The sequence below is a fragment of the Choloepus didactylus genome, chromosome 16 (assembly GCF_015220235.1).
Source record: "Choloepus didactylus isolate mChoDid1 chromosome 16, mChoDid1.pri, whole genome shotgun sequence".
NCBI classification, from domain to species: Eukaryota; Metazoa; Chordata; class Mammalia; order Pilosa; family Megalonychidae; genus Choloepus; species Choloepus didactylus.
The window spans coordinates 34660559-34687247 of record NC_051322.1 but is presented as its reverse complement, the minus strand read 5'-3'; the positions used below and the strand labels follow the sequence as shown (position 1 = coordinate 34687247).

General features: G+C 37.3%; 1 protein-coding gene across 1 annotated transcript in view; it reads right to left on the bottom strand.

Annotated features, from left to right (window-relative positions):
- Positions 1–26689, bottom strand: part of EPG5 (ectopic P-granules autophagy protein 5 homolog) — a 128693-nt gene that overhangs the window by 77133 nt on the left and 24871 nt on the right. Inside the window, exons 8-17 of the mRNA XM_037805516.1 lie at positions 26350–26464; positions 25407–25557; positions 21521–21676; positions 18236–18393; positions 15128–15282; positions 13317–13457; positions 9155–9319; positions 7262–7381; positions 6349–6608; positions 4732–4872 (exon numbers count right to left, since the gene is read on the bottom strand). Of these exons, the coding sequence (XP_037661444.1) occupies positions 4732–4872; positions 6349–6608; positions 7262–7381; positions 9155–9319; positions 13317–13457; positions 15128–15282; positions 18236–18393; positions 21521–21676; positions 25407–25557; positions 26350–26464 (1562 nt within the window). The remainder of the gene's footprint in view (positions 1–4731; positions 4873–6348; positions 6609–7261; positions 7382–9154; positions 9320–13316; positions 13458–15127; positions 15283–18235; positions 18394–21520; positions 21677–25406; positions 25558–26349; positions 26465–26689) is intronic.

Genomic DNA, 26689 nt, shown 5'->3' with positions numbered 1-26689 from the left:
ACTAAATCAGGTCCCATTTCTAGACCAAGCCTACATTTAGGTATTCCAACAAACCTTCAGGAATTTCAGAAGAATAAAATTTTCAAACGTAAATGTGGTTAAAAGGAACTGTACTTACTTTCAGAAGTATAATAAACAGATCCAAGACACAAAAACATATGCAACTTAAAGAGCATTAAATAAACACCTGAAAATATCACCCATTCCCCTTCCTCCATAAAGGCAGATGTTTTTTAAAATCACTCAGCAAACTTTTATTGGGTATCAACTTAATACAAGGTGGCATGTGAGGTGCTATGGGGGGGGGGTACCACCACAATTCAAAGACCTTCCTTCTCTCAGTTCCTTGGAGCTCCCTCCTCTCTTAGGGCTTTTGCTTCTGCTGGATTTTCTGCCTGAAATTCTTCATCTGACAAACTTCTACTCAACTCTCCCATCTCAACTGCAATGTCCCTTCCTCATAGAGTGCTTCTTCATCAAAACCGCCACCCCATCTAAAATAATACCTCTCACAGCACCCTGTTGTTTTACTTCCCGTCTTTCGCATTCCTGAGGAAGTGATAACTTTCAGTGGCTCTCTCCCTCACTGGTCTGAGACTGGTGAGGGCAAAGCCCAGGCCTGCTTTCTTCCCCACTGTACACATGAGAGCAGCACATGGCAGGAGTCAATAAGCAGTTGTTACTGGTGAACAAACGTGCTTCCTATTTCACAGGAGACACATAGATATAAGTCCAAACCACTATGGAAAAGTTATGATAGAAAAGGTACCATAAAGCTCTCTAAGAGTTCACAGGTCAGATCTACTGCAGGCATAAAGAGGTGAGTGGGGAGATACAAAGAGGAGGAGGCATCAGAAATGGGCCTTCACGCTATTAAACAAACAAGAAACTACAAGTGTTGGAGAGGACATGGAGAAATAGAAACACTTATTCACTGCTGGTGGAATGTAAAATAGTACAGCTGCTATGGGGGATGGTTTGGCAGTTCCTCAGAAAGCCAAGTATAAAGTTGACTTACAACCCAGCAATCCCGCTACTCATTATATACCCAGAAGATCTGAAAGCAAGATGCATACAGACATTTGCACATCAACATTTATAGTGGCATTATTCACAATTGTCAAAAGATGGAAACAAACCAAGTGTTCATCAAAAGATGAATGGATAAACAAAATGTGGCAAATACATATAATGGAATATTATTCAGCAGTAAGAAGGAATGAAGTCCTGAAGCACATGACAACATGGATGAACCTTGAGGACATTATGCTAAGTGAAATAAGTCAGACACAAAAAGACAAATATTCTTTGATCTCACTAATTTGAACTAATTATAATATGTAAACTCACAGACACAAAATCTAGAATATAGATTACCAGGATATAGAATAAGGCTGGAGAATGGGAAGCAGATGCTTAATAAGTGCAGAATTTTTAACTAGGTCGAACTTAAACATTTAGACATGGATAGAAGTGACAGTAGCATGCTATTGAGAGAATAATTAACAGTGTTGAATTGTGGGTGAATGTGGTGGAAAGGGGAAGTGTAAGAGTCATGTATGTCACCAAAAGAAAGCTGGAGGTGAAAACATGAAAATGTATAACATAGTGAATCTTGTGGTGGATAATGACTATGATTAACTGTACAAATATAAAAAGGTTCTTTCATAAACTAGAACAAATGTATGACCCTATTATAAGGATTTAATAATAGAGTGATATATGGGGAAAAGATGTACCTATTGCAAATTATGGACTATAGTTAACAATATATTAATATTCTTTTATCAACAGTAAGAAATGTATCACCATTACTAGGAATCAATAACAGGGGGTTAAGGGATATGGGATGTTTTGGGTTTTCTTTTTTATTTTTATTCTTTTTCTGGAGTAATGAAAATGTTCTAAAATTGATCATGGTGAAGAATGCACATACAACTGTGTGATGGCACTGTGAGCCATTGATTGTATACTTCAGAGGATTGTATGATACATGAATATATCTCAATAAAATTGCATTAAAAAAAAAGAAACGGGCCTAGAAAGGGTCTCTATTATTCAGAATTTATAAAATATAGAGAAAAAATTATAGACCATTAAATCTAATCTTAAAAATCACCTTTAAAAAATCACAAAAATCTAAAGAAAATTTATTAAAATTGTGCCAAGCATTATACTTGCCATACATTATTTAATCATTACACCTGCCCTTTAGGAGAGGTTGGTATTGTTCCATTATTAAAAAAAGTCAAGGAATTTGCTTGTGTTCACAGACTACTAAGTGGTAGAGTAAGGACACAAACTCACACTTGACCACCCTGAAAGCCCATGGGCTACCCAGAAGACAAGTGTTCCCAAATTTGCCTGGTACCTGCAGTAGTAATTTAAAAGAAAAAAAGAAAAAGAAAAAAAAAAAAAAAAAAAAAGGTACTCTACCTCTTTCCTATAAACTAGATTCTTCAAGGATGGGATCTGGGAATCCATATTTTAATATGCTCCCCCAGATTATTCTCATTGCCAGGCAACTCCGAGAAACACTGCTTGAAAAATATGACCCCTGTAATGTTCCCCTTGCCCCCTTGGATACACTACCTGCCCCCACCAGCAGGGCTCCTCCACATCTGGCCTCCCCTCCTGTGGTGGTTTGGAGTTGTCCGTACCCCAGAAAAACATGTTCTTAAACTTAATCCACTCCTATGGGTGTAAACCCATCATAAGTAGGGCCTTCTGGTGAGGTTACTTCAGTTAAGGTGTGTCCCATCTCAAACACGAGGGGTCTTAATCCTATTCCTGGAGTCCTTTATAAGCAGAATGAAACTCAGACAGAGAGAAAGTCATGGGAAGCAAGAAAATGAAAGTCAATCGGACCTGGAAAAGAAGGGAGAAGATGCCACCACGTGCACTGCCATGAGCCAGAAAAGCCAAGGGCCAAGAATCACTGGCAGCCAACCCCAAAATGCCAGTCTTTGGAAAGAAAGTATTACCTTGATGATGGCTTGATTTGGACTTCTAGCCTCAAACCTACAGCCAAAAAATTCCCATTGTTTAAGCCAACCCATTGTATGGCATTTGTTTTAGTAACAAGGAAACTAAAACACCTTCCCTTTCACCACTCTTCATGAAAGCCCACCAGATCCTCTCCTTTCTGCTCCTTGGACAAGTGGTCCCCTTCCCACCTCTGGGCCTTCACTCATGCTCTTCCACAGCCTGGCCCCCTCTAAGCCCCCCTCTCAAACCCCCATCAAACTGAAAAAGCCCTGCCCTGATTTATCCTCTCCACTAGCCCAAACCCTCCAAAAGCTCAATTCGAGATCTACTTCTTCCATAATCATATCCTCAGGCTATCTGTTGCTTCAGTTCACCCTCCATTCTCTCCCTTCATCTAACTGCCCCTTCCCCATGTCCTAGAGTTCTGGGGCTCTCAATATAGACTCCTCCACACCTTACTCTCAGGACTGGCCAATCCCACTGGACCAGGAAAAGCATGCGATCTCAGGCAGACTAATCACAAATGGTTACGGAGGAATAATGAGAAAGATACTCTGTCTTTCCCATGGAGAACTAGGATGGCACCTAGTTCTCTCTGTGGCCATGTACCATCATTCTTCAGGAAGAAATACACCTGCAGGAGAAAGCCAAATTGAGAGAGAGGCAGGGTCGAGGGCTGTGGGAAGGAAGATAAACAGAAAAAGAGAAAACTAGTGCAGGGTTTCTCAATTTCAGCACTACTGACATTTTAGGCCCAATAATTCTTTGTTGTAGAGGGCTGTCCTGTGCATTTGCAGGATGTCTGGCAGCATCCTGGCCTTTACCCACTACCAATAGAGAACCACCACTCCCAGTTGTAACAACCCAAAGTGTCTCTAGACATTGCCAAATGCCTGACAGGGAGCAAAACCTCCCCCAGATGAGAGCCCTTCTTCTAGACTGACCTAATGTTATCATGAGCCTCTGAATCCACTCTTCTTCACAAAGCTCTTAACCTCTTTCCCAATCCCATAGGTCAATACATTCACTACTTGGTGAAACCAGTCTACACCACATGCAATTAAGACTCTTGATTAATATCCCATCTTTAATTCACTCTTTCCCCAAACAGCTACTTCTTTTACCATAAATTCCATATAATTTTACCATATAATGCAAATGCAATCCATACATCAGAGCATAGCCTTCCCAATATTTTCTTCATAACTTGTTAATGTACCCAAAATGTCTTATTGTCACAAGATCATTATAAATGTCTCATGGATGAGTACCTTTACTACAAATCTTACCTGTCTGTATTACTGCAACATGCATACTTTAAGCACTTAAAAAAAAAAATCAATGTGTTTTGCTATTATTACAAATGACAAAACCATTTGCTGCTCAACGTCAGGAGCGCTATACTCAGAGTCTAATGGAAACAACTGTGCTACCAAATACTAATAAGCTGTATAAGCAATCTAAGATAAAATGATAAAGGAAAATATCTTTCATGATAAAACTAGAATCATTTTTAGAATTACTATTTATCAACCTGCATTCTAAACGGAGGCACAGAAAATTTTCCACCTCATAAAAAACACACTATAGAAATATACCATTCCCATATAACTGTTTAAAAACACACACACACACACACACACACACATCATTCCCTGTGTTTTACTTGAGAAACCAGAAGCCATAGTCATTTGCACTGGGTAGATTGTTCTCCAAAGTATGCTGCAGACAAAGTGTACTTACTGCTCATTCTTCAGAAGGTAATATTGGCAAGGGTAGAACAAAGGCAGAATCTTATCCAAAACATGGACCACTGTTCTCAAATGCCTCGACTGGACCAGAATTCCCAATAGTGGGATGCCTTCAGCACAGAACTTCTCAATGCTATGGAAAAAGAAAACGGCAATAAGTACACAAGGTAGCTGGTTCATAAAATAACATCCTTCTTATGGGCTAACAGCCTACCACTGCCTGTATTGTCTCAGGTCTCCAGCACATTTTTGTGTACCCACTATTCACACATAAATACTAGAGTTGGAACTCTGAAAGCAGAAAGAAACCTAAAACTTCATCTATATTTTCATGTAAGCTTTGTATCATTGTTGAATCTCTTGTACTTCTTAGCTGCGCCTCATGGGATTGCATGAAAGAATGTTCTTGTTCATGGGAAGTATATATGTGAATTACAGTGTTTGTTCAAGGATGTGTGCAGCTAGCTCTCATATGTTCAGAAGACAGAGCAATAGATGATGGATGATAGATAGGGAGGGAGGGAGGGAGGGAGAGAAAGAAATGGCGATGTGACAGCATGTTAAAGTTGGTGGATTGGGGTATCAGAGGAGGGCGGTCAGGGTATGCTGGAGTTCTGTGTATGGGGTTTGTATTGTTTTTGCAACTGTTTCTATAACTATGAATTTATGTCAAAATAAACAAAAATAAAATAAAATGCAAAAACAAAAACAAAAACAAAAAAATAAAAAAAAACTCTGGGGAAAAAAAAGTTCTTCTATATTTTCATTTTATAGTTGGAAAAAATGAAATCTAAAAAGTGAAGTACTGTGTGCAAATTCACATACATTCTTAGCATAGGATCAAAGTGAGAACTCAAGTTTGTTAATTTCCAGTCCAAAGTACTTGCCACTACCCCACTGTTTCTCAAATGGTGCTTCTTCTAAAAGCCATGGGGCTCTCCTTGTGTGGGTATTCCCACAAGGTATTCTAGCAAAGAGATGATTCAAAAGTGAGCCTAGGATCAAGATGGCAGCGTGCAATGCTTCAGGGAAACACTTACTCTCACCCTTGCTCCCATTCAGGATTCAGTAATCATCACTAAACAAGTATTTACATTTAGAAATAACTTGAAGCAATACCAGTGAATAAAGAGCTACAGTTCACAAAATGGATACAAGAAATTAGAGAAATCATGAAACAGTTAAGCTCATAAAACTATCCAAGAGGCACATGACCTGCTTGGGCATTTTATTCCCCTGGTGAGGAAGAGCCCCTTTGGTTAAGGAGCCTGAGTTGGATTGCTATCACTTTAAAAAAAATTCTGTACAGGTGTCCAATTTTATTTGATCATTATTCCAAGGAAAAGAGGGTATATCTACTGCTGACAAACATTCCTCTCTGGATGACAGCTTAACTCACATCATAATATAATAAGATGATTTTCTGGTACATATTTCCCCTATGTGAACATGAAGCATTTCCCATTATTATTTTTATTTTTATATGATCCTATCTATCCCTAGATATGTATGATGGAGGCCTCAGACCTATGGAATGTGAAAGGTGAGATCCTAGAACCACTGACTGCAACAAGGTTTGGTAACTCAAGAAGTTCACTAAGCACTGTACCTGTGGCCCACAGCTGTCATAGATAAGGCAAGGTAACAGCCAATGGGCATGCCCGTTTTAACGGCCTTCAAGAGAGGATGAAACGTAGGTGACTCTGTCATGTCAGGAACAGCGCTAAAAAAGGGAACAGCTGGACAATTCTGCTGTATTCCATAATCATTTTTGTGTAGTTTTAACCTCAAGATCAAGTTCCAGGCCCATTGGTTAAATGAGGTCTCAGGTGTCTCTCCATATCGAACAATATTGGCCAAATAAGAAACCTAAAACATTTATTTTAAACTGCATTAGTCATACACAAATTAAATCAGTAAGCTTTACCCACCTATCTCCTTTTATGAACACCACCACCCACAAAAGAGAAGAACATACTACTTACTGATCTTCAATTTATGTTGCTGTACTGTATTAATAGCAATTTCTCACTAAAAATTGACCACTTACGCTTCTTTGCTAGTTAGTCACTTTACAAGCCTGATTTGAGTCAATTCTAGCAAATGAGAAATGATACAAAAGTTGCTATTTAATGAATGGTATGCTCCTAATTACTTTTAAGAACCAGTTGGGGGAGGCATATGCCAGTTTTGGCGGTGTAGCAATTCCCACCATGGCAATTTCATCTACCAACAGTTCAACAACTGGCTTGCAAAGTTTCTGAAATTGAAGAATCAATTCTCCCAAGCCTGTACAAGAAAGTTCCGGGACATACTACAGCTCAAATCAAGTTCTACAATATTAAAATGGTCATATGAAGGCTACTTCTTAAAGAAAAATCTTTATCCAACCATAGAACTCAATTTCAAGGTCTTACATTGTCAAAAATGTTCTCAGGAAACCTAAGGATCAATACTACAATGTTAGCCTCCCAGGCCATTTATAAAGATTAATGTTCTCAGTACATTTGAGAAGGAAATACCTGCTTCATACTTTCAGAAAGAAGCCCAGCATATGGCTTCTGTGCAAGGTACTTCTGGTAAGCTTCAAGAACCATCAAAGCCACTTCTGCATGGACTGCTTGATCGAGATGAAGGGCACCCTTGTGGAGAGAAAAATAATCACAAACATACCATCTTTGTTTCTTTTGTTGTTTTTCTGGGTGTTTTTTTTTTTTTTTTTGTAACTTTGAACCAAAAGATTAGGTGAAACAGTAAAAGAGGATATTAAGTGCAGAAGCTAAATTTTCCAAAGATCATAATCCATATCAGTGAAGTTATAAAATGACAGGAAAAAACTGAAATCTTTAAAGAACCATTACGCAGCACCTAGATAGGCTTGAACCTACACGGTCCCTCACTCCAGCCAAGAAAGGCATCTTTGAATTTAACCCCTCACCTCCACCCAAGAATCTCCATAAAGACTTTGGGTTATAAGTTAAGGACACTGTCTGAAACCAGGACATTCCCTTTTCTTGTTACTATCATCAGTGAAAATAAATAAGATGCCCAAACAACAGGTAAAATATTCCTTCAGGAGCTTAAAGTTGCCATGAGATGTCCCACCCCATCTTCCTTTACAGCTTGAAGAAATACATTCCTTAACCCTTTCATGACAGGATGACTTTCCTAACTAACAAAGAGAGGAAACTCTCACAGAGGAGTCTCCATGCAGCTCTGTGAGACGGAAGAACTCGGTGGATTTTGTTCCAGAGACGAGAACCCTCCAGCTCTCACCCACCAGCCCTTCAGTAAGAGGAGATCCCCATGAATCCATGGGCAGTCCCAGGTGGTCAGGGACACCATGGGAGAAGAGCTCCCCAGATTCAGTGATCTCATATGCACAACAAGGATCATATTAATGCCAACCAAGCAAGCTTGTTGTGATGACTGTGACAACTTGCTCAGAAAAAAAAGCTGCAGACAGTTACAGAAGGCTGAATACTACCCTCCCACCCCTGTTTTCCCTTTAAATTCTTAATACTTTTAACAAGGTGCTAACTAATAAGGCCTTTTGTAAGGAGGCAAGAAAGGTTTAACGATCAAAATCGCTTGACATGACATCTTTGGAACACATATAATAGGTAACAAATTCCTAATAATAAAAAACTATTAATGGTGTAATATTTCACTGATTTTGAATAAGCTATAAATTTGATACATGTATATGAGATGAAAAAGAAACACTGTATCTATTTTTAAATCAACCTAGTTTGGCCATCTAAACTGTTAAATAAAACAAACTGTAGAACAATGCCTTGGTTTATTGAGAAAGGTAAATCTTTTTTGGAATTTAAAAAAAAAAACTATTAACAATAACTACTACCCCTGTTTTACTTGTCCTAACTCCTTCACTCCTTACAAGGACCCTATAAGGTAGCTGTTAATATCAATGTTTACAAATAAGCAACTGAGGCCCAGAATGTCCAGGAAGCTTGCTCAGGGTCACACCGCTGGGAAGTGAAGAGCTAGAATCAGAATCCAGGCAACCTCGCTCAGACCTCAGACTCTTAACAAACATGCAGCGTTTCGGGGGCAAATCTGGCAATAACATGCAAGAAAAATTACAAAAGGAAGAGGGACCAGAGGCAGGAGAGGCAAGGGAGGAGCTGCAATAAACGGCCAGAGATAAAACAAGACACCAGTGGTCTAAGGAGAAAGAGAAAAGTTTTGGATGTGCGACAATTTATCTTTGTTTAAGAGGGTGCTTACTCTGCAAAACAGAATTAAAGAGACAATCATAAACTCTGACACAACTAACACAATTTGCAGACTTTGCAAATGATACTCTGAAATGTTAATGTTTTGAGACAATTCATCTTTGAAACTGATGCACGCAGAATCCACAGTCGCCGGGAAATGGTTTCAACACATACCTGTTCGCCAAATCCCCAATTAAGTCCTTCTAGAATAACACAGGCCAGCTTATTCTTCACAGCTGTCAGGTTATAATTCAATAACCAATCCCGAATCACAACTATCTCAGAGGTAGAAGGCCGCCAAAGGTACAAAGGCAGTTCTTTAAACAAGTATAAAGAAACCTTATCAAAAAGAAAACAATAATAATTAAAACCAAGACTTACAGACAACCCTATATTACTACTGTACTATATTATTAAACTACTCGCAAAAAATTTTCCCCAATAGAAAGTGAGGTTTTGTTTGATATTTAGACAAGTGAAATGTAAATCCCAGGCAACCAAATCAAATGGGTATTAAAAGTGAAGATACACCAAAAGCACACTTTGCAATCTTTTGAAAAGGTCATCTTTTTTAATATGTAAATTGGTATACTTCAGTTTAGGAAAACTGCCATACTAAGATCTAAATCTAAAGTCACAATAAATCAGGGAATAGACATTCATTTTACAAAAAGATTTGGCACTTTCAATAATTATTTCTTCTTATAGCATTTAAAAAGATATTTCTATTAGTTTCAAAGTAATCTGGGGTGGGGTGAAGTGGACAGGGAAGCAAATGAAACTAGCAACTAAGAGTTGATCACCACTGATTAATTCATTACACTAGTCTTTCTATTTTTATATATATTTGAAATGTCCCATAAAGATTTTTAAATCCTATTTACAAAAAGTTTATTAGCACTACTTTTTAAACAATATTATCTATGTGTGCAAATTAAGATAAATCTGGGTTCACTTAATACAGTTTGCTGTAAGGGAGACTGATCAGAAGAACAATTCATTTTATAATGTCTAAAACAGTACTGTCCAGTGGAAATACATTACAAGTCACATATACAATTTTGATTTTTCTAATAGCCACACTTTTTAACAAGTCAAAAGAAACAAAATTAATTTAATAATGTTTTATTTAATGCAATATGTCCTAAATGTTGTCATTTACATTAAATAATTAATACAAAAAAATTATGTTACATTCTTTTCTTTATACCAAGTCTTCAAAAACCCAATGTGTATTTTACACTTACTACACACCTTAATTTGGACAAGCCAGATTTCAAGGCTCTATAGTCACATGTGCTTAGTGGCTAACCTGTATTAAGCATCACAGGTCTAGAACATACATACTACCATTTTTCAGGTCCCTGCACTGTTCTAAATTGGAGCCAAAACAAAATTTGAAAGAAGCAGTAGAAAGAATGAATTTTAAAGAGACCTTTTCTTTCCCTTTTTTTGTGTACTTAGTTAAGATTTTCATGAGGATTTGTTAATAAAGGACTTGAATATTCTGAATAAAATGATTCAGTGACCATTTTTAAAAACAGAAAAGTCCTACTTTACCCTCTATCTGACAGAAAGTGGTACTAACAAGAAGGAGACAGCAATGAGATCTGCGCCAGAAAAAGCATCTATTCCAGCTACCTAAAACAATGGTACAGGATATACTATTGGAGCTATTGTGAGACATTCTAGAGACATTAAAGGGTTAAAAAAGGAATATTATAAACAATTCTATACCAATAAATTCACCTAGTCAGAGGAAGTGGGAAAATTCCTGTAAAAATATAACTTACTGAAACTGACTCAAGAAGAAATAAAATCAGAATAATCCTGTATCTGTTAAGGAAATTATCAAAAACGTCCCATGTAGAAAATCCAGGCCCACACAATTTCACTGGGAATTCTATCAAACATTCTAGAAGAATAGCAATCTTAAAAATTTTTTTTTCAAAACATAGAAGGGGGAATGCTTCCCAAATAATGTTATGAGGCCAGCATAACCCTAAAACCAAAATCTAACAGATATAACAAGAAAAGAAAATTATAAATATCCCTCATGAATATATAAAATCCTCAACAAAATATCATCAAATTGAATCTAGTAAAACATAAAAAGGAAAAAATACCTTTTTTAATTCCAAAAGATGGTTTTTATTTCAGAAAACCAATCAGTTCAACATTTGAAAACCAGTCAACATAATTCACCACATTAATGGAATAAAGGCAAATGATCTTAAGATCAACTCAATAGTACAGTAAAAGCACTTGAATATCCATTATGATAAAAGAAAAAAAAAAAAAAAAACTAGAAATAGAAGGAAACTTCCTCAGCCTATTACAGAACATTAATGAAAACCTACACCTAACTTTATACTTAATGGTGAACTTTTGAACCCTTTCGTTTATAATAGTGAAAAGGCAAGAATGTCTACTCATACCACTTCAGTTCAGTATTGTAATGAAGGACCAAGCCAATGCAGTAAGACAGGAGAAATAAGGCATAACAATTAGAAATGAAGAATCTTCAACAAAACAGGATTTACATAGTATTTTAAAAATATATTTGTTTTCACTGAAAGTCAAAAGATCACCAGTTTTTCCTGAAGATATAGGAAAGATACACATAGATTTCACTAACAAAAGTAGAACATATCCCCTAAAATGAGCCCACCAGGCTCCCAGCCACAGTTCATTCCCAGGCTCTGGAGCTTAGGTCTTTTTCAGACTAGCCCAAGGTCATGCCAAAAATATTCAAAGCCACCACTTTCACCTGCAGGCATAGAGAGTTTGCCTAAATTCCTCTAAAAATCTCAGCAAGTTCACTGAGCACAAGAAAACTACATCTACATAAAGTAGAGGCATCTTATAGAAAACACGCTCTGAAAAACATCATGCTTCCAATGTTTACATTTAAAGTTAAGCCTATCTCTGGACACTGTTTACTACGACAAATATTATGACCAAATTAGAAATGTAAGCATGGCCAAATCAGAAAAACACTTGAGAGTAAAAGGTCATGAGCTTCTTCAAACCGAAAAGACTCATATGGCCCACCACATATTTCTCTGAAATTCATTCCATTTAGATGATCGCTCAAAATGGAACAACCAAAAACTTGCTTCTGCATTGAACTTTCATTTCAACATAAGCCTATCTCACCAGGATAAAATGTTTCTCTCAAAAGGAAAAAGTACCATGTATTTTTTCTAGGAAAGCATGATACATCATTTATTCTTCATTTCAAAATAAAATGTTTCATAACGAATCTTTCGTTAGCATGTACCCACTTATGAATGTGACAACCCAGTCAGAGTTATCAGTCATCTATTCTACAGGAATAATACAATAACTTCAAGATGGAAGGGCTCTTTGCCCAAATATAGGCTCATAGAGAAATATACTTTAAACATTCCTGTTGAAGTTATGATATATGACCATCTGCCATTAGAAGAACTCACCCATTTTAGACTTACAAACAGATGATGAAGAAAACCTTTATTGCTACAATATGGATGAACCCTGAAAACATATACTAAGTGAAAAAAGTCAGTCACAAAAAGACCACATATTATACAACTCCATTTATATGACATGTCCAAAATAGGCAAATGCCTACAGAAAGATAATAGATTTGTGGTTGATTAGGGATGGGGCAGAGGGTTTGGGGTGGGGCTGTACACAGGATAGGAGGATGATACAATGATAGCAAAAGGGTATGGGGTTTATTTTTGAAGTGAAGAAAATGTTTAAAATTTGACTATGCAGATGGTTGTATGTATCTGTAAATATACTAAAAACCACTGAATTGCATACTTTAAATAGATGAATTGTATCACATATGAATGATACCTCAATAAGGCTGTTTTAAAAACTATATAAAGATTGCAAAAGGATTCTGACAAAATACAGAAAAAAATGATGTCTGTGTCTGGCTCAATTAAATTACTACTTTTAATTTTGTTTTTGATTGATAAAAGAAAGCTTTCTTTCTTAATCAATTGCTTCTTCCTAGTAGGAAATATGAGAATTATGAAACCCAAACAAAATTATGAAATAAAAACTGTGAATTAACTAAAGGCTCTAATTAAAGTAAAAGCTGTTATTGAAAGAGGCAGAAAGATCAATTCTGAGATCTAAGAGAAACAATTCATAGCTTTTTATAAGAAGCAGCAAATTCTGAGTAGGATGGTGAGAGGCACACAAAATGTTAGTCTCTTCAACCTGTTGTGCCCTAAGTGACACAGTCACTCCTAACAACCTTCCTATTTTTTTTTATTAATCTATTACTTTGGAATTTTAAAAAACAAAAACAAAACAAAAATATCAGTGCTCTTACCATGCCAACCTGGTCAATGGTTTCTTGAACTCTATCCAAAAGGACAGAAATTATCTCTGGGTGAACAGCTGTGATGGCTCCTAAAAGCTCTCTACCAACTTTTGAAAAAGTTTCTCTGGTGGACAGGGTGATATAAGATACCTAAAAGGCAAAAGAAGGAGCAGGAGGAGGAGGAGGAGGAGGAGAGGGAGGAAGGGAAGGAAGGAAGGAAGGAAAGAAAAAAGTTACTTTTAATACCAATTATGAATCAAAGCATATGTCCATAATTTATTTGAGGTTTTTTTAATAAAGCAGAAACAACCATACATTAAGCCCCAGTTCACAGCATGTTCAAAAAGATGTCAGAATTTAAGAGCAATCTGTCTACCCTGAGGACTGGAAGGTGGGATAAAATAGCGATAAAATAGCCCCTTTGGTCTTAAAACTTCTCTAAATTTGAGGAAATCATTAACAGGATGAAAATAAAATGCATTTCATGAAAATACATATTCTCTCCTACAAAATAAGATCCCCAACTACAGAGCTTTTAAAACATCAATGCTTTTTCTTGAACAATGTCTTCCAAACTACATACTGCAATCCATTAATGTCAGTGATCAGCATTTTTTAGTACAATGGAATAGAACAGAAAATTAACAGAGTAGAATAATATAGAAAAAATGTGAACATGCATAATCGTAAGAGCAAATATTGCTTCAGTTACACATACACACAATCAAAATGTATAGTGGACTGTCATTTTTACTGTGAGTCCTGGTTAAAAAGAACTGAAATATTATTCAAGGGCATAAATGTTCAGCAAAAGATCTAAAGAATACCATTTATGCATGTGTAATACCTTTAATGCACCTCTCCTCTCCTCAATTTTTCCAGACCATGAAGATAATATGGAATTCCAGATCCATCTAGGCCTTAACCTCATGCATAACCTCATGTATGTTCCTAACGGAACAGCTTAATAGTGCAGCTAATCCTGGAAGGAACTTTAGATCATCTAATTCAGTCATTCTCAAACTGTAGTACTCAGAGGAGGAGAATAAACTTGTAACATAATTTTACTTGAATAGTTTGGAGGAAATATTTTTTATTAAGAAAAACTGATAAATGACAGCCTAAAGCAGAAAATGTGCTTTTTAAAGTATACACACACACACACACACACACATACACACACACACACAAAACTCCCAATGAAAGTTATGGTAGCCACTTTGGGCTATATCCCAGACACTAAGGAGTCCAAAGGTCATCTCTATAATTAGGGATGACTGAGTGAAAAGATTAAGAAAGCAATTATCTTACTAAAGCCCCATTATTTTAAGATTAGGAAACTGAGACACAGAATAGTAAGGTATCTTTTCTGATATGAGATGAGCAATTAATGACAAAGTTAAAACAAAACCCATGTCTTCTAACTCTAGGTTCAATATTCTTTCTACCATCTCAAAAATTCGCTTGGAAACCAGTTTTCCGTGTTACTGGTAGAGGTGGAGTAGTAGAGTTTGGGGGGGGGGGCAGGAAAACAGACATTATAAAATTTACAATGAGAGGTGGCTGTGCCAAATGGTCTATTCCTTACTAAAATTTACCCATCAGCTGTCAAGAAATGGTAGGGAGAAACTGAATGGTTATAATTCATGTTTTTATATTCTTTACAGCAAACTTATGTTACTTTGATCTCTATCCTCTTCCAAGGACACAGACAATAGCTAAGTAGTCACATATTTTTAAAAAGCAATCCCAAAAGAATCAATGGGTAGACAACTCACAAGAAAACATTTTTACATGATTTCTAAACTTAATACTCTAACCTCAAATATCTCCAGAACAATGATTTTTATGAAGTCTTCATCTACATCAGTTCTTCTGGCTTGAGCCATCTGAGCAAATGTAGTCAGAAGGCAAATCTCTTCTGAGCTATTCATGGAAGAAAGACACTTCTCAAAGTTCACAAAATGTTCCGGGTCTGTAAGTTCATATCAAGAAAATTAACAAGGGGAAAGAATAAATTATATCATTTTAAATTACTTTAACAGAGGATTTAAAATTAAAAGACATTTAGAATTATTTAAAAATATAAAAGTTCTTTGTCTCAGAAAGGATTTCTACAAGCATCAGGAAGGGGGCTGGACCAGACAGTGTCTGAAATTCCAATAAACTCTAAAGACAATGTAGCCTCAGAGGAGACTTTTAACGCCTCCAAGCCTCAGTTTCCTTGCCTGACTCAAAAGGTTATTTAGGATTAAATGGAATGTCATGGTAACTGCGAGCACTGCTATTGTCACTGGGTGATCTACCTTCAGAGGCAGTACTGCCAATGCCAGGCACACAGATGCTACTTGATAACTGTCAGCCAAATGAAAGAAGACTCTAGTGAATGAAAACTGCAAAGATTAGCAAACTGCTTGGCACAAACGGGGCATTCAAAACAAAAGAGGATTGTGCTAATGAAAATTTGTGGCAAGAAATTGATTATAACCACAAATGAAACACAGGGGGCTGAAATAAACAGTATATAACATGTTTTGCCTATTTATCCAAAGATGCCATGTAAGTGATGATATATTTTTTTTCACCAGGTGGCAGTACTGACAAACAAATTTGAAATACATGCCAGAAAAAGCCTGTTTTAAAAGAAAAAAAAAAATCCCCTGATGGTTACCTTTCACACTAAGAAAGCAGCAAGCCAACAATTCTTTTTACATGCTTACACATTTGAGAAATCAAAGGTACTTCATCAAATTTCCTGTACTTTCAAAAGAACTCCAAGGGACACTTACCAAACCAATTTTCATTTCCCATCCCCAAATTCAGTTTATAATGGAAATTACTACAGAGAAGTCTCAGAATAATAAAACTGGAATCATCATGCTAATTTATAGTATTTCAAGGTATATATCAAAATATAAGGTAGGCCTTATATTTTAAAGAATTCTATAAAAAGAACAAATGGGAAAAAGAGTTAACTTTCTAATTAGCTTAATATTAAAACATTAACATTAAGGAGGAACAAGATATGGCAACAGCTTTGAGGAATCAAAGCTGAATGAACACTATTCTACATTTCTTTATCATCAAATTTGTTTGACTCCACTTTTAGTCATATCATTGGGTGGGGGTGGGGATTTTGATATTAGAAACAAGCAAAAAGATGCCAAATTAAAATGGGCCAATTTTTAATACTCACTATTATGAGGTCTGCTATTTAGAAAATATTAAAATTAAAAGTTAATATTCAATTATTAGGGACTATCTGTAATTTCAGGCTCACCCTGTTCCCATTACCACAGGTAAATAAGAACTGGCTACAAAGAATAAGAACTTTTCATATTTAGAAAATATAAAACCAAGGTAAAACAAAAAGTTTTAATCTTTCATAAACACAATAAAAATTAAGCCTCTCAACAAAATTGGGTATAGGAAAGATTAAGCAAATGAGTTCAACAAATGGCAAATCAGAGCAGGAGGATTAAATTTTGCAAAGGCCCCACCCTCAAGGTTAGAACCTAATAAGCAGGTGACACTCCTCTACCCTGTTACAGTAACCTGTATGCCAGACCATACAGGCCATGAGAGGGCTGGAGAGAGAGCTGGAGCCCAGAGCTAACTTCCAATGGCAGGATCCCAAGTTCCCTGGGGAGGCCGGGCTGAGCCTCCATCACATCCATTACAGAGCTGATTTGTTAAACAGCTACATCTGCCACAAAGTGCTTAGCACAGTCCAGCAGACAGTTAAGTACACACTGAAAAGAGATGAAGATATGCAGAAGACCGAGCCAAGACTCCACTGTGTAAAGGAGTGCTGCTGTCCATCTCAGGCACTTCCAAAGGAAACGCCTTTTTCAGTGTTAACTATTTCACCCACAGAATTAGCCGCCAGGGAAACAGGCAAGGGCCGTGAAACTCTCACCCCACTCACTTGAAAGCTCAGGTACGACTACTGTAACCCTCTCCCCCAGCACAGTAGAAGCATTTTATGAAGCAAAACAATGTGAAGGACCTGAGTCCAGAACTACCACTAAAAGGACAAAAAGAAAAAAGAAAAACAGAAAGACAAAAGCAGATTTAGACACGACCCAAAAAGAGAAGAAAAACAGAAGCAGAGAGTGAAGAGAGAAAGAGAGGGAAATGGAGAAGAAAAAATCATGAATATCTTCAGAAATCACCTTGCAAATAGAAGCTCATTAATCTTTCAAGTTTTTCAAATTTACTGTTTTCTTTTAAATGATACAGACATTCAAAAATTTAGAAAACAGAATATTCTCGTGGCATTTTTAAAATCCTGTTAGCATTTTGGTTTGTTTTCTACCAGATTTTTGTTCTAATGTACAGGGTATTTCTTAAAAATAATGAGAATATACATCCAATTAAATATTATTTAACCTGATTTTTCTCATTTTTAACATTATAACAAAAGCAAACAACACCTTTTAGTTGAATGCTGGTATGACATTAAAGGTTTTAATTCTTTTTAAATGCACCTATTTACATCTTTACTTAGTTGACTTAAAAATTACAACTTCAAAAATGTTATACAAGATATTACTGGAGCAAATGGGCAAAAAAAATCTTGAAAAATGTCTAGACAATTAATACACGTTTGTTTATCTGACTGTAAATTAATTTCATACACACATGCAAAAATATGCTTCTTAAAAGCTAGAATATAGTGTTTATTGACACAGTTTAGGACTAATCAAATTTGGATTTAGAATATGCCAAATGCTCTCTAATAAATCAAGACAACTAAGCAGCCTCTCAAATTTCAAAATGATTACACATGAGTACACAAAGTAACATAGTCTCTCTTAGTATTCTAAAAGCAAAAAGAATAAATCATTGAAAAGAAAAAGCACATAAAGGTAGGAAGGGATGGATGACACTTATTTTTCAAAAAGCCAGGCCGGGCGAGGCTGTACCTTGTAGTTGCTTCTTGCAGTAGGCAGGCTGGAGGGCAGTGCAGAGGCTCTCCAGGTGCCCACTCTCCGCCTGGTGCATGAGGTAGAAGAGTTTCCAGAGCATCTGGACCGACAGCGTCCCAAAGGGCATCTCAGACATAAACAGCCAAATGCCTAGTCTGCATGTTTTTTAAAAAAGGAGTGATTTTTTTTTATATATATTAGCTTCACCACACTGAGAAAGTAGACAAATTTCCAGCGCTGACAGGAAAAAACATCTTAAATCACACTTCGGCAATTTTTCTAACAGGTTTCTATCATAAAGACCTCAAGAGTGGAAAACAATAACAGCAAATACTCAAGTAGCACTTACTCTGTGCCAGGTATTATTCTAATCACATAGATAGACAGATAGACGATCTCAGCTCATTCCATCCTCACTAAAATCCTGAGGCAAGTACTATTATTAGTATTAGCCCCAATTTATTCATGAGGGTACTGAGGCACAGAGAGGGTAGTAAAAGGCAGAGCTCAGTTCTGAACCCAAGATCCTTTTACAACCCAGGTGATAAAAAGGCGGCTACTGAGTTGTGGATATGTGTGTCTGAGTATATGTACAGGGTCACGCGTGCACACGTACACGCATGCGCACTGAATATGAGGGGAATCAAAACCCTCCAGTAACTCCTCATTGATCACCCAGCACTGAAAGACTTCCACAATAGAGCTGAGAACAACAGAGCTGCAGGGCCCTCGGGGCATTCAGAATATTCAACCATTCCAACACGCCTGAAGAGAAACCCCTGCCTCCAAGATGACATCCCTCCATTCATGTATCCTTCCTCTGATTTACTCTTCAGCACTATCACAGAGCTGCATCCATACCTGACTTTGGCATTATCATACCTTTTATAAATGACTCTCACACTTTAGTGGGCATAAAAATTACTTGGAGACTTTGTGAAAAATGCAGGTTCTCAATAATTTTGTAGGTCTCACCTGGGGACCAAGAATTTGCACTTTTTACATTTATTTCAAGTGATTCAGATCCAAGTGGTCCTTAAAACACACAGTGAGAAACACCTTAAGTGACTATAACTTATGTACACAGATGTCCTCCCTACTAGGCTCCCAGCAATTTGAAAGTAGAATTCAGGTCCTGTTCATCTTTGTAGAAAACAGTATGTAACACTGTATTTTAATTATCCAGTCTCTAAACCAGTATGTTGAAAACAACCAACACTCAATAAATGCTTAAAGTTTGTGTCAGATGAATTTTATTTCAGTAAAATAGAATCTAAAGAAAAAAGTTAAAAAAACAAAGCAAAACAAACAAACAAAAAAAACAGGCACTCCAAACTGTTGCTTCATTCTGCTCACAACTGCAACTTGGCCAACTACAAATAAACCAAGTTTATGAAGAAAACCAACAAATCAGTGCATGCCTAATTCCTGTCTACGGAACCTAGGCAGGATGCTGCTGGCCCAAACCACCATTGACCTAGACTCTGGAAAAGCAACAGTTAGACTCCTGAGCAAGTGGCACAGAAACTCACTAAGTTCAAGTAGGCCAGGCTTCCATCTTATTAATTATCTAACACCTCACATGGAAACTGACCCTGTTTTAAAGGACCCCAAAACACAGGGGGAAATTGTAGAGGCCTTGAAAGTAATGTCATAAAATGGTATACATTTCAGGTTACAAATTTCCCTATATGACAAACATGTGGAAAATCCTACTTAGGTTTTTGTTGTCTAATTTTTGTTCTTGTTTTGTTTTGTTTGGGGGGATAGATACTGTCTTAGAAATTTCCACTGGAGTGCCAAATAAATTTAAATTTTATGGCTTCAAATATCTGGTTCTGGTGTAATTTATTTCCTAAAATGTATCATACTCAAGAACAGTAACTCTCAACACTTACAAAATTTAAAATAATCATCATGTTTGTGGAATACCTATATATTGTTACAGGCAGTGTTCACAGCTCAGTAATATAAGAGCTTGCAAATAACCAGGATGCGAGTGTTGCCACTCAGCTAAGCCAGCACAAGAACAACTGACAATCAGTGATGGAAGAATCTTCTCACACACCACAATGGCTCCTGTGGGCCTGTGCTGCTGCACTGACTCCCTGGCAGGTTCCTGTACAGAACTGGGTATACCTCACAAGACCACCAAATTTATGGACAACGTAGAATGTGTAACTATAGTAATTTAAAGATAAATTGCTAAGCCCATGTTCTATGTATCTTAGACCCATGCCTTCTGAGTGCCTAAGAGTACTAAGACAGCCAAGGAGTTGGATCTCTCTGTATGTAAGGAGTTACTCTGTCCTTCAACTGAAAGCATACAAGGACAAAACCACTTGCATTTGGAAAGTCCTTTATGGTTTAAAAGTATTTCCACATATTACATTGTTTCATCCTCATAAATTATCCATGAGGTCAATGGAACAGGTAGAATCTTTATAATCATCTCCATTTTACAACTGAAGAAAGAGATATGAAGTGACTTGCCCCAGGTAAAAGTAAATGGCAGACTAGGACTCAAACTAATCATATGACACACAATAAATCAAGGGTTGAAGCTAAGAGTCCCATTGCAAAAGGGAGTTTAGGCAGCTCAGGAGAAAACAAATGTGCGGGGGAGCTGGCAGCCCAAGAGTGGAGCTGGGGAGGGGTCAGAGGCTGACTGACAGCTCCTAGTAGGGGGTGCCATGCTGTGGCACAACCCACTTCCACACTTCACTAGAGGCTCAGGAAGCAGTGTGTGATGAACTGCTGTGCACCTGCCAATGTATCCTAGGCCAAAATGGTGGCAAAGATGGCATGATCAAGAGACAGCATTTACACAATCAAGACAGGGGACCAGAATCCATGGCAGTCTTAGACCTTAAATCCTTAAAGTAAGACAGCATGAACAATAAAATTAGCAAAGCATTTGTACTGTTTACTAAGTGCTTATTATGCCTCATTATAGTTGGGTGTGTAACAAATTCATTCTTGTTTTCCACTGCTCAAGGCTGCCTCTCAAAAGCTCAGAGGTGGCAAAACTCAGCCATGAGAATTAGGGTATTTTAAGACTTCAGGTATTTTAAGAAACCTGAAAGAGAGATCATTTCAGCCAACAAGGGATATACTACAGAAAAATAAGGAAACTAAGGCCAAGAATTTGCCGAAGAAAAGAAAGAGATGAAATACATGAAGATATTATTATAAAAGAATTACTTCAGTCAGTGACTTTCACTCCAAGCTTTCTCACTAGCCAGGGAGTCATCTCTTACAAATTATGAGCACACTTCTCACCTTTTGGCTTTCAGCACATGAAGGACAGATCTCAAAAATAACTCATCAAATTCAACCTGTAGTTTCTCCATAGAGTAGGGCTGCATGTCCAATCCCGAGCCTTGGTTGTGACCCACATACTGTGCCCAGTGGTCACTCACATAACCAAGGGTCATCCTGAGCATGAGGAAAGAAAAAACATCACTTTTCACCAACTGAATATTAGCATCTTAATATTACATTTGAAGCATCAAACTATTTGATATATATTTACTGAATACCTACTATCTTCCAGGTTCTGTAGGTAACGCAATGGGTAAAAAACACAAGACCAAACCCTTATCCTCATGAAACTTAGATTTAGTGGTGTCAAAGAGACAATAAATAAAACAAAGTAAAATATATAGTCAGTCACATGACAATAGGTGACACAGAGAAGAATAAGGCAGCAGAGAGGAATAAGGTATGTCTGGAGCCGGGGGGAACAGTAGTTAGGAGGTTGGCTGGGAGCAGAAGAGGCCTCACTGAGAAGGACATTTGAGTAAAGACCTGAAGAACGTGAAGAGTTAGTCACAAGCATAACTAAGGAAAGAGCGTCCAAGAAGAAGAAACAGTCAGTGTGAAGGCTTCTAGGTGAGTTCAGTATACTTGAGAAATAAGCAACATGGCCAGTGTGCTAAAGCAGAGTAAATGAGAGGGAGACTGGCTAGAAAGAAAATCAGAAAGGTGACAGGAAATCAGATCATGAAGGGCTCTGTAGGCCACAGTGAGGACTCTGGCTTTTATTCTGAGTGATATGGGGAGCACAGGAGGGTGTTAAGCAGAAAAGTGACATGAGTTGACTCACAGTTTAAAGGGAACACTCTGGAAGTTTTGAGAATACACTGGGATAGCAAGAGAGGTGAGGCTGGGCAAGGGCAGAGGTAGGAAGATAAGTCAGGAGGCTATTGTGATAATCAGGTGAGAAACGACTGTGAATGAACTCTGGTGGTAGTAGAGCAGATGGTGAGAAGAGGTTGGATTCTGGAAATGGGATATTTCATGATTCAAAAAGATGTACATCTTTCACATTTTAACATCTCTGAAACTGGACTGTGTAATAAAATTTATATGACAAAATTTGGCAGCATTTATTTCTTAGTGGCACATAAAATCCATTTTTAGAATTGGTAGGATTTTAGATTTGATGAAAGATGGTATTTTGAAAGTAGAAGTTATAGAATTTGCTGTTAGACTGAATGTGGGGTATAAAAGAAATAGAAAAGCCTAGGATGACACCAAGTTTTTTGGCCTGAGCAACTAGAAGAACAGAGTTGCTATTTACTGAAATTGGGAAGATTATGGGAAGATTATTTTGGGAGGTGGGGGGAGAGAGAGTTCAGTTTGGGAATATCAAGTTAAGATGTTCATGGACCACCTAAGTGGCAGTGCTGAGGCGACAGCTCAATACCCAAGTTTATGAGAAGCAGAGGCTGGAAATTTAACTCTGAGAATTTAAAGACATGAGAATGGATGCAATCCTAAGACATGAGTTTTGGATAAAGAAAAGAGGTCCATGGTCTGAGTCCTGAGACACTTCAGCATTAAGAGTTCTAGGAGGTGAGAATGAAACAAACAAGGAGGCAGAAAATGAAGAACCAGTGAAATGGAAGAGAAACCAGAGAAAGTGTGGCATCCTGGAAGCCAAGCAAAGAAAACGTTTTAAGGAGAAAGTGATTAACTATGTGAAAGGCTGCTATGTGAACTATGTAACAGATGTCAAGTAGCATGAAGATTTAGAATTGACTACTGTTTATAGTAACACAAAGTTCATTAGCACCTTTCATAAGAGCTATTTGGGTAGTGCTGGCATAAGCCAAACCGTGACAAGTTCAAGTAAAAATAGAGAGAAAACTGTTCCACAATAAAGAAGGTTTGAGAAGAATCTGCAATATATAAAAAAAAACCAAGGTGTCAAAACCAAGAAAGGAAGCATAACATAGTATACCACACTACTCACTACTAGTACATAGAAATAATATGGTAAATGCTGAATTTTAATCTGAAAACAATAATAACATTATCTTCCCTATAGCTACTGAGAGATGAAAATGAAAAGGCACCTTCCTGGCACATAGTAAGCACTCAATCCTATAGCCTATATGTGAGCCCAAGGGTAGATTTTATTTATGGACTTATTTACCAAGCAGAATCAGAAAACTAATAGCTGAACTTCTAATAATAACACGTAGACAGGCATTTGGCTTTTAAGAACTTACTCTTCAAGTCACCACCCATTTCTCCTCCCATCTTCTCATTTTCACAACCCTTTCTAAAGGACTAGAGCTTAAAAGTGACCTCCAGCCTTTCCAAGCATTCCGTAATCATTCACCTGATTTTATAAAGCTGATACAAACACACACACACACACACATCTAAAATAAATTAAAATCAATTTTGTTTTGGAAATACAAGCAGGGAGGGAAGGAGGTTTAAGTTTGGTTTTTATTATTATTTTGGATGGAAGAAATAATCTGCTGAAGGGGATGATTCAGTAAAGAAAGAAAAATTCATGATCCAAAAAGAGGCTATATCCTCCTCCCGAATGCCTCTTTGTTGCTCAGATGTGGCCCTCTCTCTCTGGCTAAGCCAACTTGAAAGGTGAAATCACTGCCCTCCCCCCTACGTGGGATCAGACACCCAGGGGAGTGAATCTCCCTGGCAACGTGGACTATGACTCCCGGGGAGGAATGTAGACCTGGCATCGTGGGACGGAGAACATCTTCTTGACCAAAAGGGGGATGTGAAAGGAAATGAAATAAGCTTCAGTAGCAGAGAGATTCCAAAAGGAGCCGAGAGGTCACTCTGGTGGGCACTCTTACGCACACTTTAGACAACCCTTTTTAGGTTCTGGAGAATTGGGGTAGCTGGTGGTGGATATCTGAAACTATCAAACTACAACCCAGAACCCATGAATCTCGAAGACAGTTGTATAAAAATGTAGCTTATGAGGGGTGACAATGGGATTGGGAAAGCCATAAGGACCACACTCCGCTTTGTCTAGTTTATGGATGGATGAGTAGAAAAATAGGGGAAGGAAACAAACAGACCCAGTGTTCTTTTTTACTTCAATTGCTCTTTTTCACTCTAATTATTATTCTTGTTATTTTTGTGTGTGTGCTAATGAAGGTGTCAGGGATTGATTTAGGTGATGAATGTACAACTATGTAATGGTACTGTGAACAATCGAAAGTACGATTTGTTTTGTATGACTGCGTGGTATGTGAATATATCTCAATAAAATGAAGATTAAAAAAAAAAAGAGGCTATAAAATTCAAAGAAAAGCAATGAATATTATCAAGGTTTATTCAAATACCTGACCATAAAAACATAAACCCACTTTTCAAATAAATGATACTGCTTTCCCAGTTCAAGCATAGTAGTCAAAAATACATTGACAAGTCTTTGCAATTTTTAAGTGGTATTTAATAGAAATTGGAATAAGAATAAATAAGAGCGAAAAAAGGAAAGCAAAGACCCAAAAGGGCTACTGCCAATTTTCCATAACTAAATTCCAATTCCAGGGCAAAAACTACAAGGTAGGAGAGAACAGAGAGCACAGGAAGGGGAAAGAACATGCATTTTCCATGACCACTTTTCTCTGGCCCAGAGTTCAACCCAGCAGCAGCTGTGAGGATCTGGACTCAAGGAAGTAATCTAGCAACCTACTTAAATTTGAGATAATTAACCAAATGAAAAGCATTTACAAAATTCCCATTGAGTAGATGGTGTAAAAAAAGAATCTTACTTTTATGAAAAATGAAACAAAAGTATACCACTGCAATGACCATCATCTCCAATTATGCAGTGCCTTTGTTCAACCAGTGCAAAAGGAAATAGAGGTGGATGTGTTAAAGGCAACATTACCTGATCAAATAGCCAATTCGTTTCACAAACTGCCTATAGCGTGCTCTATTAAAGGTTTCTAAACCTACTGCCAGAAGTTCCACTAATGAGTTGGCAAAGGCAAAAATTCTCATCATTTCTTGAGGTCTTGTTGTTTCAGGAAAATAATCACCTAGAAGTTAAGAAGTGAAAAGGAAAAAAATATAATTAATATGGAAAACACCAAAGGAATCAGGTGTAAATGTTTCAATGAGCAAATGAGAGTATCAAAGAAGCAAAGTCAATAAGAATTAATCCCCATTATCAGGCTCCTATATCCAAGTTCAGCAATGTATTAGGATGCTTCAAAGAAACAGAACCAACAGGATATATGTATATTATATGTACATGTGCATGTATATAAATATGAGGCTTATTATAGGAATTGGCTCATGTGTCTGTGGGGACTGGGAACTCCAAAGAAGTTTCCGATTAATTTCCCAGGAAAAGCTGGCTGGCTGAAGTAGAGAGAGAAATTCTTTCTGATTGCTGAAATCATCAGTTCTCCCTGTAAGGCCCTTCAATTGATTGGATGAGACTATTCTCATTGCTGAAGGCAATCTCCTTTGTTGACTGCAGATGTAATCAGCCATAGAGTGAAGAAACTGCATGATAATTTAAATCCACGAACTACCCTCATAGTAACAATCAGGCCACTGCTTGCTTGACCAAACAACTGGACACCATAACCTAGCCAAGATGGCACATGAACTTAATCATCAGAGGCAATGTGCAAGTTATTTGGCCTTCTCACATTTAAGCAGTAAGTGGGAAATTACAACCACAGAGAAAGGAAGGAAACTTATCAAGGTGATGTAGTCACTTCTCAATCAAGAGCCTGCAAAGAAGTAAGACTTGATGCTGAGGCCCCATGTTTGAGCTTGCCACTACTATATTTCACATATGACAAAAGAAATTAACCTACCTTTTGCTTTAAACCCAAGAAGATGCTGAAAAAGCTCATGAAATGGAAACTGTGATAAAAGCATAACCAAGTCATCTTCATTAAGGAGAATCCAACTAGTCTCAGGGTCTTCATCCTAAGGGAAAAGAGACAAAATCACATTGGCTGGTTTGATCAGATCACACCCATGCTCTAGACTTACAGGAGCTAAATTATCACAGGTCTCAATACATGTGGTATTTGCATATGGGTCTTCAAGAACTTTTCCTCCAAGAGAGAGAGATTCACAGGTTCAGGTCCACAAATGAGCTGTAAATCCCCCGAAATTGCAGGCACCATCTAATGTGTACCTGAGTCATGT